Source organism: Alligator mississippiensis, chromosome 7 (genome assembly GCF_030867095.1).
Source record: "Alligator mississippiensis isolate rAllMis1 chromosome 7, rAllMis1, whole genome shotgun sequence".
NCBI lineage: Eukaryota > Metazoa > Chordata > Crocodylia > Alligatoridae > Alligator > Alligator mississippiensis.
The window spans coordinates 56,183,008-56,202,581 of NC_081830.1; the positions used below are offsets into that span (position 1 = coordinate 56,183,008).

At 45.8% G+C, this 19,574-nt stretch overlaps 1 protein-coding gene across 9 annotated transcripts in view; it reads right to left on the bottom strand.

Moving 5' to 3' along the window:
- TFDP2 (transcription factor Dp-2) overlaps positions 1 to 19,574 on the bottom strand; it is a 135,955-nt gene that overhangs the window by 39,177 nt on the left and 77,204 nt on the right. For all 9 annotated transcript variants that reach the window (XM_059730984.1, XM_059730983.1, XM_059730982.1 and 6 more), the window contains 2 exons: positions 2,150 to 2,271; positions 272 to 319 (listed from right to left, as the gene is read on the bottom strand). In XM_059730984.1, the coding sequence (XP_059586967.1) occupies positions 272 to 319; positions 2,150 to 2,271 (170 nt within the window). The remainder of the gene's footprint in view (positions 1 to 271; positions 320 to 2,149; positions 2,272 to 19,574) is intronic.

Genomic DNA, 19,574 nt, shown 5'->3' on the forward strand with positions numbered 1-19,574 from the left:
ATGTTTGGTTTGTTTTTATGGCTATTGTTCTTCTCTCATAATATCATTTTCCATATTTGTCATTAAAAATATTCAAGCTAAGGAAGTATTGAAGGAATGTATTTAGAATGAAGTGCAGGATAAAGTTTCTGAAGAAGAATGGAAACCACTGAATGCGAGACCTGGACACTTCTCCCTGAATAATAAAGCTGAGTGGAACAAAACATCACATTTGAACCAAGAGTAAATCTGGGTATAAATATACAGAAGGAGCACATTCAGCAATACTCACCTTTCTGAAAAATCTGATTCTATAAATTCCCGAGTCCGTTTTCTATCCCTAGGAGGAAAGAAAGACAATTTAAGAGAATTTGACATCTGTTTTAGGTAGATCCAGAATATACATTTGAAGGTAAGTGTTAGTAACTTGAGTTTGGGCATTTGAAAAAAATAATTAATTTTTAACCTAATTAAATGTACTATGCAAACTATAATGAAGGGGAAAATGATGCTTCCGTAACACTGGACAGAATTTCACTGGAGCTATTTCACTGGAGAGTGAAATAGTTAAGATTTTGGAGGTAGCATGGGCTAGTGGCTAGACTGCCAGCTCAGGAAAGCTGGCTTCTGTTCCTAGGTCTGGTCTGCCATTAATTTGCTGTGTGATTTCAGGGAAGATGCTTAAAGATAAATCTTATTTCACTTTGACATGTCTAGGTGGCATTTACATAGCTATGGAACGGCACTTTCTGCACTTACACAGTTTGGATTCTGTGGTGGAACAAAACCATCCTGTGCATGTACCTTTTGAAAGTAAAATATAGAGGACAAAGACAGTCTTTCCAAGTTGTAACCCAATAACCTAATGGCTATGGCACTTGCTCAAACAGCAGAAAACTCAGGTGCCAGGCACACACACAAATACACCTAGAGGAGGTCTAAACTTGTATCTCCTGCTTCCCAACAAAATGCTCCATTTACCAGGTCTGTACAGCCCAGAGCATCCCCAGCCCTCTTCCTGAAGCTTGGCCCACTGCACCTTGTATTTGATATTCATTGTATAAAATGGATAAACAACAGTGCAGTGGTTTCTGTCCCAGTGAGGGCAGGGGCCCAAGGCTCCTTTCCCTTCCAGCCACACTTCCTCTGACTTGTTCTCTTCCTCTTGGCCCCACTTATTTTCCTCTCCTGGCTGTCTAGGAGGCCAACTTCAAGAGGAGGGCTGGCAAGTGCTCTGGAAAAAATGGTTAAACAGAAATGGGAGAGTTTCTGTCCCATTCAGAGGCAAAGCCCAGGGCTGCAGTTTGGTCTTCTCCTGGCTTCACATATCTTCTCTTGGCTGCCCAACAGGCCAGCTTCAAAATAAAGGCTGGAGAGCACTCTCAGTAAGGCCTCACTCATAGCCACTTTCTGGGAAGCTGGAGACAGTTCAAACCCCATCTGTGTGAGTGGAGCCTAGAACTCAGGTCTCCTGCTCCCTGGCAAGGGCCCTACCCACTGGAGAAATGTTTCTTGAAAATATTTTTTAAAATTTTCAACAGTGCTGCACTAAATCTGTCTAGGACCTTTACAGATACAAGAATGCTAGAATCATGGAATAAAGAGGTCCTGAAATATTTTAAAGATCAAAACTGTAACACATGGCCCACAGAATTAATCACCTTTCTGTTCACTGTTTACTGACTGTAATACTGTAATTCAGTAATACAAAAATGCAGACATTGACAACATGTAGATTTCCATTAGAATTATGGCTTATTTTTCAAACTATGTCTGGGAACATGTTTGACACAACTTTGCACTGTAGCAAATGCCACTATACAATGAGGATGTTGTACACTTGGCAGGAGTTTAAGGAAACTGTAAAGACTTGTTTTAATTGCGCAAATAGCATGAATGTATTTCATTACTGTATGAAAACAGGCGTTGCTATAAACTCACACACAAATAAAGTAATGAAATGAATCCTATATGAAATCACTGGTACATGCAGCTTCCTGCTTGCACAAAACAGACATCAAAACTGCCAAGTATGCTGAAGAGCATACCCCCCCTTGAACTGGGCAGGACCAAGGACATATAAATCATCACGCAAGGGTAAGCAGAAGAAAAGTTAGAGCAGCTAAGCCCCACTAGCCTACAACTATTTTAAAACAAAATAAAACCTTACCCTGGAACCCAGCTAGTAGCTTCCGTTATGTGCGTCTGAGTGACCATTGCTGGTGCTGGGGTATATGGACTCCCAATCAGAACATTCCCTGAATTGGTCAGTCTTTGTGGTGTGCTTATGATCTACAAAAATTAGAAAAAAAAAATCATACTTTGTAGAAAAATTAAGGGCCACTGGCCATAAATCAATACGGACCATGGCTTTAATCAAAAGAAAAGCACTTTTGGCATTGTGTAAACTTCAGTCAAATATATTTAACACCAAAGAGACATCATTAAAATGTTTTTCTTCTTAAAACACTACTTTGGCAAGTTATAGCTCAAGCCTTAATCAGGACCCAACATCATTGGCCTTCAGTAATTTCCCCCTACCCAGTGACATCACTGGGAGATTTCACCAATAAAGACTTTGAAACTGGACTTTATCCTCATTAAACCACAGTTCTACAAAAACTTACAATGCATGCTGCCACAAGTAAAGGCAGGCTGTTGCAGCATCTATGAATTAAGAACATTCTGCACAATTAAAGACGGATGCATGAATCATATACATGCACTGATTTAATCATTAAAATAAAACATTCCGTTTAAAACCTCATCTACATTTAGTAAAGAGACATAATGATGATTGTGGGTATGGACAAATGTACATGTGCAACTGCTTTAAAAATGAAGGCATGTGCCTGCTGTTATACTTTAATTCAGTGGTTTTCAACCTCATTAGAGTCAAGGCACCCCTCGAAAAATGCCAGCTTTCACTCATTTTAGCTTTTACTTTTTTTTGACTATGGAAAAATACCAAAATTCTTCTGTTGCAAAGAACGCAGAAAGACCACAACAGGTGAGAACAGTTTTGACAGTATGGATTATTTTTTGAAATCTCTGGGTATACCTTGTGAATCATGTGTAGGTATTTGCATGCCCAACAGTGCTAATAATGTGTAACATCCTTAAAGGACCTCATAGCACCCCAAGATGCTGCAGCACTCTGACTGAGAATCACTGCTGAAATTGTTACATGTACAGAGCCTGTAGGGATACAAGTACATTAAACGGCACTATCTTTGACCCTGGATGAAGCAAGGTTAAAGTTACAGCAGTTGTGCTATGCTTGTATCATGCACAATAACAGGGTAACACCTGCTATGTACTCTTCCCCTTCCCCTTTTGAAGCTGCTGCAAATGTATGTCTGCCCACAGACAAGAAAAGGACAGATTCATCACTGGTTCAGCTATACCTGCTGCTAAAGCCTATTGTCAGGACAGCCTATTTTGGTAATATAGATAAGACATTCAGATGCACAGTAGTTGTTCAAACATGGTGTGGCTGCTTCACAATGCTTGTTTAAACAATAGATTTTAAGCAAATATCAAAGAAACATTACTAAAATGTAACGTTTTAAGTAGAACACTAATTTGGCTCTTGTAAACTAGGTAAAAAATACAGCTCTTAAAGTCAGTTGCCAGGAAAAGTGGAGATAGGACTTCAGCTTAAGATAGTATTTAGGTAGTTTCCATGCACCTTTAAAACAAAATGGCATTTATAAAGATTAGTTAATAAAAAAATAACTTATTTTTTTAAATAAATTGCACTGTGATCTCTTTGCATATCCCTTGAGGATTTCATCTCAAAATACAGAATAAAAGTTAATTTCCCTGGTCATTGCTGCTACTGTCTGAATACGTGGCAGCAGCAGTGATCCTGCACGATCGAGGATGATCACTCTCCCAGGGGTCAAATAAAGGGTTGTAAATAAGTCTGTTGATATCTAAGTAGGCTGATACTAGAGCCGCAGACTCTGTCAAATGCTACAGGTGGTGGTTAAAGGGATGGTCGGACCATGGATTTCTCAGTCTTGTTTCCTTTCCTTCCATTTCTATCATTTTTCTGCCTCCAGACGGAGATGCTTTTCCTCAATGTTAGACATACTTTCTCTCACGAGGCATAGCCACGTAGCCCTGTTTTTCCCAATTTGTGCTTTCGATGCCACACTTCTTAAGGTTAGCCTTGAGGGTGAGGGTGTCCTTGAAGTGTTTCCTTTGCCTCGTGTGTCCTTTGTCCATGGCTGAGTTGGGAATACAGCAGTTGTTTCGGTCAAATCAATAAAGGCCATATACAGTTCCTGGTGTTGTTCTCAGCGTTTTTCCTGGATACTATTGGGTAATAAACTACTTAATCCTTATCACTATTACAAGCTACTTTTCATACGTAGATTGGAGAATGCTTTACTTTGGTATGCAAGAAGCAGTTTTGCTGCTTTACAAATGGGGACACCGAGGCATGGAAAATAAGCAGTTTGTCCAGTGTCACATAGCAAACTAGTAGCAGTTAAAAATGGAACTGAAGTCTCCTGACTCTCACTCTTGTTTTAGCTACCTGACAGAAATGCCAGCAGTCTCTAGATCCATTATTCTGTTTTCCTAGGCCCTGAAATAAGCATCTCTAAGAAAGAGACCTTATCAGATACCCTGGATACTGCAACTAATTTTAGAATTAAACTTTTTAATGCAAATAACTCTGCTATAATGCCCAGTAACTGTATTATACAAAGAACTTTCCAGTGTTACCATCTGTTCAACTGAACTGGTGACAACACCAGAGAAATGTTTCTTTAAATTATTTAATGTCCATAATGCTTTACAGAAGTGGTACTCAAACTCAGCCCCTTGGTCTGGATGTGGGGACGAATCATGCAGGCAGGGGTGGTCCATAGGCTCATTCTAGCATGGGGCTGGTGTATGGCACCAGTTCATGGATGAGATCCAGGGCACCAGGCCCAACCCCACATACCATATCTGGCTACAATGACCCCATGTGCCAGACCCAGGCGCAGTACAGTCTGCCCACGGGGCTGGGTCATTTGGCTTACAGGACTTCTCATGGGTCTGGACATTTAGTGATAGGGGAGCAGTGGCAGTGTTAATTACTGTGGCTCTACATAAGATGAGGAGACAGCCTCTGGCAGGACTTCCAGAGCCACAGCCATTAACACTTCCACTGCTCTCCTGCTGCCAAATTTCCAGACCTATAGGGAGTCCCATGGGCTAGATGACATGACTCTGCATACCACATCTGGCCCACGAGCCAGAGGTTAAGCATCACTGCTTTCCAGTCTTTGTTTCGTTGATATAGGCCACACTCAAGCACTAGAAAGTCTCTTTGCTTCCTTATCAGGAAAGGAAAACATGGACATGTATTAAGAACTGTAGGAACTCTTTTGCAATGTAGTTTCCACGTTTAGTTCAAGGAGGTCTCATATTAATCAGCACCCACCTCTTTCTCCTCTTTCCTGCATTTCACTTTACCACCTTTCTTGGATTCAACTTCACTGTTTCAGGTTTCCTCAGAGATTATTGTTCTTTGCAGAATCCATTAAAAAAAAGACACTGTTTCCTTTTCACAAAAGATATTTCACAAAGGCAGAAATAAAGTAAAACAAGATAATTTTCTGATAGCATTTTAAAAATCAGTCAGATTTATGTAGGTTTTATATTTGTTAATTTGCTTTTAGAAAACAGGAAATCCAAAATCACATGACCAAGAAAGTCACTCAGACTCTGTCATGGAGGAAATTCTCCCTCTGCAGCTTTTCTTTATAGCTGTTAAGGATAAATAAACTTCTTTATTGAGCCAAAATCTCTAGAGTGACACTGCACTCTTTCTGTTATTCTCCTGCTCTAAACCTTAAAAACCTTATATCTTGTGGACCTTGCTTCTGAGAGAAAGTGTATTCTGCCCTTTCCAGTGATGAGCATTAACTTACAGGCCCACTGGATTGTGCCCTTAGATAGCAGAGCAATATCCCATATAATCAAGAAAAACAATGTTTGCAGCATCCTAGCATAGGACTAGAATGCAAAGCTGCCACACAAGCAAATGTTATTACCACTAAACTGCTAGTCATTATTATTATACAAAAAAATTTACATTTAAAATATTTTGTATTTGTCTTATTCAGACATGTTCATCTCTTTGCCTCATTTACAATTAAGTATAAATTTCTGTCGTGATTTTTTTTATGTCCCCCGGATAGGGCCATCCCTGGGGGGGGCGCGAATCGGGGCAACCGCCCCAGGCCCTATGGACAGTGCAGCACAGGCCCCACCACCACTGCCTTCTGCAGGCAGTTGCCACCTGCCACCCCTGCTGGCCTTTGCAGGCAGTCGCCACCCCCATCCCCAGGCCCCACACACCCCTAGAGACAGCTCTGTCTCCAGAGTATTTGTCACACAGAACAGTGACCTGGTTCAACCTCATGAAATAAAATGAGACCTGGTGAAAATTTTTAGAATAGTAGAGCTGAGAGGATTATGAATAAATTGGACGGTTCACTTATCACAGAACAAATGACTTATCAATTTACAAGCTGTCTACCCTGCAGCCCATTTATTATACCAATTATTTTCAGATGTGCATTCAAACCAAGAGACTAACTCCTTCACTTCTTGCTTCTGATTTCAGTTCTAATAAACAAATTAGAAGTTAACAAATTACCAGAAACTGCACAGGCAAACAATTCACTGCAATATCAAGGTGCTGGCTCAGACAAAACAATGAGATTGCAGGCAGGTAGCACACACCAGGATGTCATACTCTTCCTTCATTTAAAACTATTATAGATACAAAACCACACATGATTTTACTCCTGTAATTCTCTTTTATTCCTGTAAAGTCTCTGGTAACTTTCCTGTGGAACATTTTTCTCAACAGGCTTATTTTATTGCTCTCAACAAACATAACTGAAATTGTGCCAATATAGCAAATACTTTTTTCCATCCAATTTGAATTTCCTTTTTAAAAGACGTCATTAGCAATTCAGTGTCTAATGCTAGTAGCAGCCCACCTGAGCAAGAGAGACTCATTTGGAAATGGGAGAAACAATGCAATTGAAGATACTAAGGTAGTGTGATATTACCTGAGTTATATTCATTACAAAACTAACCTGTTTTAGGGGTTATCTGAATTACAAAACTGAGTTGTACTTGGAAAGAACCGAGTAATTATACATTAAGCATTTTCATTAAAATATGAATCTAATCATTTGTCCAGTTGTAAAATCAGTATTAAGATTTTAATAACCTTTTCTTATATCAATCTCTAGCAGCATGATGTGTCTTTCAGGATATTGTGCCTGACCAGCACATAACTCATACATGCCAATTACAGTAAAATCTCTGCTATATGGCATTTAACTGGCCAAAATAGTCTGTTAACTGGAATTTCTGGCCAGCCGGCTGGCCACAGAACAAAGTTCGCGCACAGTGGCTGCCAGCCCCAACCCCACCACCCTTGCTCTGCTGGCCAGACGTGGGGGGTGGCGAGCTTGAATGCCGCTGCCGCTCCACATGGACTGCCCTGTGCTGCCGCTGCTCCGCTTTGCGCTGCACCCTGCAGCTGCCACTGCTCCACATGCGGCCGCTGCCACCCCCACCCACCCTGGCTCCACGTCTGGCCAGAAACCCCTATGCTTCAGGTAACCAGCATTTTTAGATTACCAGCATCCCCTGTTCCCCCACTCGTGCCAGATAATGAGAATTTTATTGTAAAATGTTAACACTTTATTTTCAAATGCTTTGTGGTTTATTGTCAGAGATGTTTTCTTCTCCCTGCATGTGTCTACATGTGCACATTAATGCGTATTAGCCTATTTTAATGCACATTAAAGCATCACAAAAAACTGTGCTATTTAGCTAATGCTCATTAAAGTAGGATAATGTGCATTAAAGCCTATGTGTAGACCCATTATCTAGTACCTCCTAAAGCTCATTAATGAACATATAGATGCACCCTCTGTGAGCTTTAAAACTGCATTGTGTTAAATGAGTGGAATTTTCCTTTAAATCACAATTCTAATATACCATTAAGAGACTAACTGGGTCATCACAGCATTATTATGACAACCAGTATATTATAATTAGATTGTTAAAATCATTGCGTATTTATGTAGTACAAAAGCATGGACCTTGTTATCTTTACTTTTTGTACTCTGGTGCCATCTAGAGTTAAGAGACAACAGTGCACACAGCATCCTTTCAGAGCTCCCAACTACAATTTACAATACAATAGGTGTTCAAACAGATTAATGCAGGACTGCTCAACTAGCAGCCCATAAGGGGCTAACCCAGGGGCGGGCAATTATTTCAGGCAGAGGGCCTCTTACTGAGTTTTGGCAAGCCATCAAGGGCCGCATGACAGGCAGCCAGGGCAGATAAATATTAATTTTCTAAATTTTTTAGGGGCCCCATGGGCCAGATAGAATGGCCTGGCAGGCTGCATTTGGCCCGCGGGCTGCATTTGGCCCACCCCTGGGCTAACCTGTTGCCCCCAGGACTGCAGCCACCACTGTCCCAATGTCCTGGCTACAACAGCAGCCAAGACTCTTGGAGCTCTCGCTCCCTCCCTCCCTTGGTTTTGCTACCAGACCCAATCCCAGTGGGGCAGTCTGTAGTGCCAGGGAAGCTGGCAGACCAGAGCACCTGTGCAGCGTGACACCATGGGGAAACTTGTAGGAAACTGCAGCTGAGATACTATATCATGCAGAGGTGGAGTCAGGGAGTGCCCACCCACCCATAAGCGGTGCAACAAGTTGGGAATGCCTGTCCACCCACACACTCAGCGCCTACCCACATTTCACCCTGATGTGGGAACACCTGCCCACGCACTCAGGGCAGCAGGGTGGGGGAACACCTACCCAGATGTGTGGGGTGAAGCCTCAGGGGGCCTATGGCTCCACTAATGCAGCTCCTATAGCGTGCAGCCCTCACTGGTGCAGCCCATGGCCATTTAGAAGTTGGAGAGCCCTGGATCAACACTGCAGATGGTATGGATCTTTTCTAGTACCTTTCAGTTTTATAAATCAAGCACTTGAAAAATTAGGAAGCACAAAACATGGTGAATAAGCTATTTTAGTACCTACATTTATTTACTTTATGTAAAATCTGAAGTTTTCCTTTAAAGAAAAATTCACTCAAATTTGCAGCTTCTTAGGCTGCAAACTAACAATCCTTCTTCCCTGAAACTGCATCTTGCAAAAACGTAGCAGGCAAAATATTGTGGGCTTGTTACATGGGGAAGTTTACCAGAATAGATATATGTTTACTTGTATAAATTAGCAACATAAGATAAACCAGGAAAAACACACCCTTCTTTTCCTTTCTATCCACAGGATAAATTATACAACAGTAGAGTCATATAGGTTTGATTATGCCAGGAAATTCTCCCATGTACATGAACCCTCTCATCTAACAGGTCTTGCCTCACTCCCAGTCTCTCCAACTCTACCTCAACCGGTGTCTTCATTTCAAAACCTACCAATAGCAAAGGGCCATTTACAGGCCAATATTATTAAGCATTAACTGGAAACACACTTACACAGGAGGGGCCCATTTGCACTTTGCCCTCAACTTTACTAGAAAATAAGAGGTTCATTTTTGCCATGTTGTAACTATCACTAGGTGACAAAGGAAGACAGCTAATAGCTTTCACACACAGGCAGTTCAAGGTAAATCACTAATACATGACAAACTTAAACAGTGACATACTGTCTTGTCTTCACTAAGATTTTTGACATGTTAAAAAGACATTTTTATTTTCCTAGTGGAGAGAGAGACTGATTTTTTAAATGTGGAGGAGTCTCAAGGTATAGTCCACAGCATTCAGCTGAACTGCAACACACAATGATAAAATAGTTTCTATATTGTTTTAGATCAGGGGCAGGCAATTATTTGGGTCAGTGGACCACATACACAGTTCTGGGGAACTGCTGCAGGCCAGTCAGCACCAACCCCACTTCACAACAGCCCGGAGCCCTCACACCCTCACACCCTGAGGCTCCTCGTGTCCTGAGGCCACCAGTGCCCAAGAGCAGCTGAGCACACAGCCCCAGCCCCAGCCTTCCCTACACCCACTCCAGACTTACCCTGGACAGACTGGACCATTTTTAGACAGCTGAGAACGGTGTGCACAGCCCCAACCCCAGGCCATCCCATGTCTGCTCTGGACCGCTCCAACCACAATGGGCAGCAACGGTGGCGGCAGGGCAGAAGCTGCTCCTGGGTGTGGGGGAAAAGTGGCTGCCTCCCCCTTGCTGCTGCCAGTCCGTTCTTGCTGCATCCACCTGGAACCCACACCCAGGCTGCCCTACGGCTCCTCTCCACTGCTTGCGCTGCCCCGCTGGGTGGGCCAGAGTTAGTGGTGATGGCAGCAGAAAGGAGCCGCAGGGCAGCTCGGGCACAGACTCTGAGCAACTGCATCAAGAAGGGTCCAGCAGTGGGAGGGGGAGGTGGCTACTTTTCCCCTGCAACCAGCAGCAGCTTCTGCCCAGCTGCCGCCATAGCCACCTCTGCTCATCATGGGCAGGCAGTCTGGAGCAGGTGCAGGGCGGGCCAGGACCAGGGCTGTACATGTGGTTCCCAGATGGTTTGGAGCTGGTCCACTCCAGTTAGAGAGGGTCCAGAGCAGGTGTGGGGTGGGCCAGGTGCAGGCTGGGGCTGTGTGTGCAGGTCCCTGCCAGTATCGTGGAGCTGGGGCTAGCAGCAGCAGCCAGCAGTGGTGGCAGCCAGAAGAAGCCACTGCTGCCTGGCCTGCCTAGAAATGCAGTCCAGCTGTGGAGCCACCCAGCCCTGTTGCACCCCTGGGGGCAGTAGGACATGCCATGGGCCGGATGGCACCTGGGCCAGGCTGGACCGAAGGACCTGTTGCAGGCCAAAGTCCTTCGACCCATGGGCCACATTTTGCTGACTCCTGCTTTAGATGAATGGCTTGCAGACAGTCCATGGGCCAGGCCAGGCACTGTGCCAGGACTGAACTCTGGGCCACCTCCACCCAGCTATAGCTTGTTCCCAGCTGGGTCGGGGTAGCATGGGTCCCCAGGTCTAGGTGGAGGTTATGTGGGACCCCAGACCTTATCCCAGCCAGGCAGAGGCAACACAGGGCTCTGCATTGCCCCTGCCTAGCTGGGATTGGGCTCTGGGGCCCCATGTCATCCCTGCCCAGCCCCAACATGCTATGATCAGGCCTGGCATCACCCTCCACACCCAATCTAGCACATGGGGCCACAGCCCAGGAAGCTCCTCATAGGATTTGTGGGGGGGCCCCCAGGGGCCAGATGACAGCACCAGGGGCTGGATCTGGCCTGTGGGCTGGGGGTTGAGCACTTCTGCTTTGAATTGTCAAAGCCAGTACAAAGTAATTCTTACCAAGCATATGACTTCACCATAAGGGGCAGCAGTAACACATACTACCCTCCCTTGTAACTAATAGTGAAGATGAAGCCTTACGGCATTTAACATGTACTAGCAACAAGAGTACACACCCAGGGCCCATGGCAAATTTTTACTCTGGCTGCTAAAATGTGCTACAGCTTATGCTGCCACATCTTCACTGCTGTTGTTGCTTGGGCTAGCACAGATAAGTTAACTGATGCTACAATCACACATTTGTTTTGCCGAGTAGACAACCCCAGCTACCTCTTATGAGTGTTCAATATATTCTCTCTCTCTCTAACAGATGGGTTGCTGAGACCAAGAGGTTTTTTTTAGTTTTCCAAAGCCATAAATAACTAAGGAAACTTCTGGTTACTAAACTTAAATGTCTCTTTCCCCAGGACTTCAATAGCCAGTTGTTCTCTCTCTATCTCTGAGACCCTCAGGGTTAGCAAGACCTAGTGCCTGGCTTCTCACTTCCTTGCCAATGCTCTAATTCAGGGCTGGGCAAAATATGGCCCGCCAGGCCATTCCATCTGGGTTATCAGGGTCCCTCCAAAAGACAATTATTACCAGTCTGCAGCTGCCCCTCTAAAAGCTGCTGGGAGGGGCAGGCTGCAGGAGGCATGGGTTTCAGGGGCTTTGGTTGGTTGCTAAACAATCAACCCCCACCCCAGGCTGGACTGACCCACCCTACCCCCAGCCCCAAGGTAGCAGGCACTGGAGATAGGAAGTTTCTGCTTAGCAGAGGCTTCTGCCTGGCAACTCTGTGGCTGTTCCCCAGTCCTCCCCCCATGCAAGAGTGGAACTTAAGGTAAGGGCCCCAGGAACTCCTGTTGGGAGAAAGTTGGGGGAAAGCGGGGGGAACCACAGGTGATTGCACCACTCCACGTCCCATATGTGCAGCTCCAGGAACTCTGGCTGGCCTGGCACCACCGTGTGTAGCTCTCAGGGCTGTAGCCAGGAGCTGCAGGGAGCTGTGCACCATTGGCTGGGCCAGGCCAGCTCTGTGCCTCCACCTGTAGCTCCCGGCTGGAGTGCCAGGAGATCCACATGGAGGCAGGAGCTGGCCTGATGGAGTGTGACTCCCTGCAGCTCCTGGCACTCCAGACAGACACTGCAAAGAGCAGCATGCCATCGGGCCGGCCAGCCCAGCTCTGTACCACCATGTGCAGATCCCAGAATGCAAGCTGGGAGCCATGCACCATCAGGCTGGTGAACAGGCTCCGTGCCACCACGTGTGGCTCAAAGCACTCCAGCCAGGAGTTGCGGGAGCCACACGCCATTGGGCCAGGCCAGGCTGGCTCTGTGTCTTCACCCGTGGCTCCCCACTGGAGTGCCAGGAGTCCCACGTGGAGGCACAGAGCCAGCCCAGCCTGATGGTGTGTGGCTCCCTGCAGTTCCCAGTGCTCCAGCCAGAAGCTATGGAGAGCCGTGCGTAATTGGGCTGGGTCAGCTCTGTGCCACCATGTGGGGCTCCTGGCACTCCAGCTGGGAGCTGCAGGATCTATGCACCATCAGCCTGGGCTGACTCCACATCTCCACACGCAGCTCCCGGGACTCAGGTGGGAACCGTGGGAAGACAGAGGCGGCAGGGTTGAGCAGCCCCAGCCCACTCTCTACCCTATGAGGGGCTCCTGGGATTAGGGAGGGAGCTGTAGGGAGCTGTGGGTGATGGAGTTGGACCAGTACAGCCCCGCTTTCTGCCACGCTGTGCAGCTGCCCGTCTGGTGGGACTGGGGCCAGGAGCTGCACCCAGGCCCACTGTGCAGCCTTGCCCCTGGGACTTGGGCCAGGAGTTGTGGGCAATGCAGGCTGGGCCAGGCCCTGGTAGGTACATGGGCAACAGCTGGTGTCTCTGTAGAAGGCCTGTTGCTCCTCCCATTAATGGCCCACATGTGCCTACTCTTCATGTGCCAGTTCTACCCCTGATGGCACAATGCCCGTGACTTCCAGACCACCCACTATGATTGGCAGGAACACAGGCCCCACCTAGCTATCTGGCCAAGTTCCCTGAACATCACGGCAGCTGTTACAGCAAGGATGCTTATGTGACTGGTTGAGGGTCATGGGGGAGGATGTTAGAAGGGTCACAACCCATCGCTACCTTATAGGTCATGCCTATGCCTCATGGCCTAGAGGGCAGAACTTCTAGGCCCCCAAGGGCAGGCCATGCACTACTGAGGGTGGTCTCTGTGGAAGGACAGTGTTTCCCAGTCAAGAGGCAGACTTTCTGATGTCAGGGATCACACGATGGGGGCAGGAGATTCTGGGACCAACATGGTGGCAAGCGGGGCAAGGTTTGGTGTTGGATGGGTGGGCCTTTTTATGCCATAGACCATGTAACAGGGTGGGACTTCTGGTTCCAAGACTGCGACACCCCCCCACCCCCCGCCCCGGTCCAAAAAGGAGTACTTCTGGGGTGGGGGAGAGACTTCTGGTGGCTAAGGTCAAGGGGTTAGTGGAGGAGGCATGGGACTTCCAGTCTCATAGTTTCATAGTTGGTAGGGTCGAAAGGGACCTGAGGAGATCATCTAGTCTGACCCCCTGCCGTGGCAGGAAAGAATCCTGGGGTCAAACGACCCCAGCCAAATGTTCATCCAGCGTCCTTTTAAAGACCCCCAGGGTAGGAGCCAGCACCACCTCTTTTGGAAGCCAGTTCCAGGTCCTAGCCTCCCTGACAGTGAAATAGCACCTCCTAATGTCCAACCTGAAACTACCCTCTGCTAGCCCATGTCCGTTGTTTCCTGTAACTCCCGGGATTGCTCGGGGGAACAGGGACTCTCCCAATGCCTGCTGGTCCCCCCTGACCAGTCTGTAGACTGCCACTAGATCCCCACTCAGCCTTCTCTTCTGGAGGCTGAACAGGCTCAGGCCCCTCAGCCTCTCCCCGCAGACGGCATCCAGGGGATGGGGCACCTGTTAAGGGGCAGGGTTTAGCAGTTTGACAAGGGGTGTACCCTTGCTACCCTTGACAGCTCACCAAAACTCATTAAACGGCCTGCCATCCAAAATAATTGCCCACCACTGCTCTAATTGTTAGGCTATTATATCAAAGGTGGCTGGCAACTACCAACTCTTGTTGTGTTCTGAAGAATAGAGTGAGCCAGTCTGTACCCAAAGAACAACTCAGGAATCTAAAACAAGTTAGGGGTTTTGAACTTTGAATCCCAATCTCTCACAAGTGCCTAAATCAAGTAGAGTTGGGATTTCAGATATATTCATCTCTCTAGCATTTCCCATTGGCTATGCTAGGCACGCTACACTCAGTATACTTCTTATGGTGAATTCTATTCATAGGCACACCAGTGCTCCTATCCATTGTACAGGAAACTTAAGCTGCTCCTATCCATTGTGCAGGAAACTTAAGCTGCTTACAGACATTAACAAAAAAACCCCAACATGTGCTTTACTGGAACGAAGCAGCACGTTAGTTCGACCCAGTTCTGTAGCGTCTGTAGAGATGAGATGCTTCAGTGGGGCTTTTTGGTGCTTTTATCTAAAGCTGGATTAATTAGCTATTAGATAAAAATGCCAAAAAAGCCCCACAAAAGCACCTGATCTATACAGACATTGGGCAAGCTAGGTCCAAGTAATGCAACGCCTCTTCTGGGCATGCACTGGGCTTGGCAGGGGAACTCAGTGCCCAAGATGAATGGTCGTTCCTTAGGGAGATGATATGCAGGGCCCAAGGGGTGACAATCCCAACAAGAAGCAAGGGGAGCAAGAGTGCCCAAAAGCCTCCCTGGCTCACCAAGGACATCCGGGAATGCCTGGTTGCCAGAAAGGCGGTGAACACCCGGTAGAAGGGGGGGTGCTATCTCCAAAGAAGAGTATACCTCCACTGCTTGGGCCTGTAGGGGGGCTGTTAGGAAAGCTAAGGCGGACATAGAGCTAGGACTAGCGTCCAAGATCAGAGATAATAAAAAGTCCTTTTTCAAATATATAGGGAGGATGAAGAAGGCACCGGGAAACGTGGGGCCCCTGCAAGATGCGCTGGGCAATCTGGTAGTTGCCGGAGTAATCTCCGTTTTCTTGTGCAGGGACTGGGACTCCCCCACCGTGTTTCAAGATGGACTCGAGGGGAACGCCTCAAGACCTAAGGTTGAGGAGGACCGGGTTAGAGTGCTACTGGAGGGGCTGGACGTGTTCAAGTCAGCAGGTCCAGATGCTCTCCACCACAGGGTGTTGAGGGAGCTAGCAGGGGTTATTGCTCAGCCCTTGGCACGGCTTTACAAGCACTCGTGGTGCTTGGGCCAGATGCCAGATGATTGGAAGATAGCCAATGTGGTCCCCATCTTTAAGAAAGGGAGTAGGGAGAACCCGGGCAACTATAGGCCTGTCAGTCTTACCTCAATCCTGGGGAAACTCTTTGAGAAGATCATCAAGGAGCACATCTGTGATGGGCCGGCATTGGGGATGATGCTCAAGGGCAATCAGCACGGTTTCATTAGGGGCAGGTCATGTCAGACTAACCTGACTGCCTTTTACGATCACGTCACAAAAGCATTGGATGCAGGTGTCACCATGGATGTAGTCTTTCTGGACTTCAGCAAGGCCTTTGACACTGTCTCCCACCCCATCCTCATTAAAAAACTAGGTGACTGTGGCATCAATGCCTACACAGTCAGATGGATTGCTAATTGGCTGAAGCGTCGTACTCAGAGGGTGGTGGTAGACGGGTCATATTTGACATGGGGTGAAGTGGGCAGCGGAGTCCCCCATGGCTCGGTCCTTGGGCCCGCGCTGTTCAATTTCTTTATCAGCGATTTGGACGACGGGGTGAAAAGCAACCTGTTCAAATTTGCTGATGATACCAAAATTTGGGGTGAAGTGGGCACGCTAATAGGGATGGAAAGACTGCAGAAAGACCTGGATAGGTTGCAAGGGTGGGCTAACAAAAACAGGATGCGTTTCAATACAGACAAATGCAGGGTGCTGCACTTGGGCAGTAGTAACCAGCAGCACACTTATAAAATGGGAAATTCCCTTCTTGAGAGCATGGAGGCAGAAAGAGATCTTGAAGTCATCGTTGACTCCAAGATGAACATGGGCTGAAAATGTGGGGTCATGGTCGGCAGGGCTAACCGGACCCTATCATGCATCCACAGGTGCATCTCAAGTAGGGCCAAGGAGGTGATCCTCCCCCTCTACGTGACACTAGTCAGGCCGCAGCTGGAGTACTGTGTCCAGTTCTGGGCACCCCACTTCAAGAGGGATGTGGACAACATTGAGAGGGTCCAGAGGAGAGCCACCCACATGATCCAGGGACAGCAGGGCAGACCCTACAGTGAGAGGCTACAGGACCTGAACCTGTTCAGCCTTCACAAGAGAAGGCTGAGGGGGGACCTTGTGACCGTCTATAAACTCACTAGGAGGGACCAGAAGGGTTTGGGGGAGACCTTGTTTCCCCTAGCGCCCCCCGGGATAACAAGGAATAACAGCCAAAAGTTGTTGGAGAGTAGGTTTAGATTAGACATCCGTAGGAACTACTTCACAGTTAGGGCGGCTAGGATCTGGAACCAACTTCCAAGGGAAGTGGTGCTGGCTCCTACCCTGGGGGTCTTTAAGAAGCGGCTTGATGCCTACCTGGCTGGGGTCACTTGAGCCCAGTTTTCCTCCTGCCCGGGCAGGGGGTCGGACTTGAAGATCTACAAGGTCCCTTCTGACCCTACTTCTATGATTCTATGATACCAAATGCAGATCTGGGAGATGTACTGCATGCAATGTGTAGGACTCATTTAAGGCATGGTTGCATGTGGCACCCATGCCAGATTGGCCCATGTGCTGGAGCTGGCACACAGGGCCTGTTTCCACCAGTCTGCCAAGAGGCCCAGCATACACCATTCATCTGGTCTGTGGACCAGCCCAGCTTGCAGGGCCTAAGTAATGAAGTTGGTATCCCTACTCTAGAGACTACACTAATTCAGGAAGTAGAAGACACGGGTTCTAGGCCCACCTCAGCCTGAGGGGATTCAACCCCACATTTCATGCTTCTCAGGGAAGTGCCCTAGCTACGTTACAGGAAAATCTGGATGGGGCATACTCCACTTCTCTTGCTGAAAGTGAGCCAAGAATGCAAGATCCAAAATGTGAGGAAGAGAGAAAGCAAGAAGGAACCTCACTTAGGAGCCTAGGAAGGGATACCTACCATTCCAGTCTCTGCTCCTTGGACTGCTCATGTGTTTTACATGAGACAGCCATTGGTTTCAAACCAGCCAGAACCATGGGAGCTCCTACCCCTCCCCACTGACTATATTTGGATCCAAAGTGCCCATTTTTTTGGTTCACCATCCTGGGCTTAATTTTTACGCATTGTGATACCTAAATTAGATGCACTTAAGGGACTGATCTGGAGTTTACTTAGATCCTATATCAGTGTTATTTCACTATGGTAATACTTATATAATACTCAACATATTCTGTGCTGGCTGAAGTATTAGAAGTAAGTTCCATAATGAGATAAATGCATTAAAATGTTGATATGATGTTTTTTCTTAGCTGTGAAATGTCTAGTCTTTTCTTAGCAAGCATTCCATTAAAATTAAAGTCCAAATATATTTTGATTTTAAGAAAATCCTGTTTAAAGAAACAGTTTAACCATGTAAGACTTTTAAAAGATATATATTTTTAAGTGTAAACCGTTGCTTTTTTTTTGGCTAATTTTAGTTAGTTTAATGCTGTGCTTGACAGAGCATGTTACTGAAGATAGCAGAAGAGCCATTCCCTTGAGGGAATAGATGTTTCAGTTCGCAGTGAAGAAATTCCTTCCTTATCACACTTCCCCCATGCAAAATATGGAAAGGGTTTTAATTTTCACAAAAGGAAGGGGGAAAGCCTCAAACAATTAGCTACTATCTTTTCAAATTTTGCTTAAAATTATTCTTGTAGAATCAGAGGAGATTTAACAAGATGGACTACAACCTCCTCAAACAAGTTTGCCTAATTTTGAATTAAGTGACAAAAGCTAGTAGAATTTAAGTGGGACAGGAGACATTATGTAATGTCATAAAAAAAATTCAGTTACATATTTGCAAACAGGCCACTTAGGGTAAGAAGCCTGACTAAAAAAAGACAAAAAAAAAATCAAGCATAAGGGAAAATACAACCACATTCTATAACCAAGACATGAATCTGCTAAATAGCAACAACACATTAGCAGAGAGCATGATGTGGTTAGGATGAATCCAAAACGATGTTTTTCTGGCTCCTGATTCTCCAAGCAGGTAATAGACAGCCAAAAAGAAAAATTTTTAATGAAGCTAAGAGGATAGTTGGAGACTTGTCAGAACAGCAGTGAAAGCATCTGTTTGACAGGGTTTTTTTCAGGACAACTGCGCTGTGGTTTTGAGAGGTTCTGTGGGTAGTTGGGTGTATTTTAGTTTAAGGATAACAAGAAGCATAACTATGGTGCAAGTTTTGCATAGTATAAACAAATAAATCTTACCGTACCTAATTCTGTGACTCTCGTTTCTCTGTAACAATGGTAACCACCTGCTCTAAAGCCTTAAAATCAATGATCTCTCAACCAAGAGGCAACAATTCATAAAAACAGATACTGTACAAAAGGAAAATGTTCTCCCTGTAGAGAAGCTTTTGCTGCTGAGAGAATGCCATTACAAAAGCAGGGAAAAACTCAAGAATTTCTATGATTAAAAAAAACTAAAGGATCTTACAAAATCCTCTGCTGAGTCACATCCCATGTAATCTCACCATTTTTTTATTTTAAATATTTGTTTCTAGTGAGGAAAGTTGAGAAATTTCAATTATGCAACAAGTTCAGCAAGTAGAAAGTAAAGCTACAAATGAAATACTAACAAGATTTCTGGCACAATCTCTTGAAAAAGGACAAATAAAATATTAGCTAAAGAGCACAAAATTAGTGCAAACAGTTAAAAAAAATTAAAAGTATTTTATTATATGGTAGTGTTTGGCTGCTAACTTAATACTAGTTAGTCTTTAGAGCTGTTTTTTGGATTTAATTGCCTAATGCTCGTAAATTTGAAAATAATGTTAGCAATACTGAGATCCTCACTGTAGACAGGATGCCCTCTACCAGCACTGCTGAACTGAGCCAACTTTAAATTTCCTAGCATAAAGAGTCAAAATAGAGTCTGGAGCACAAGTTATATACTTATAAATGTAGATCTAATGCCAACTATTATAAATAAGAATGCTGAAATCTGTTAAGTGGATTGATATTCTAAATGAAAAGTCTGTAT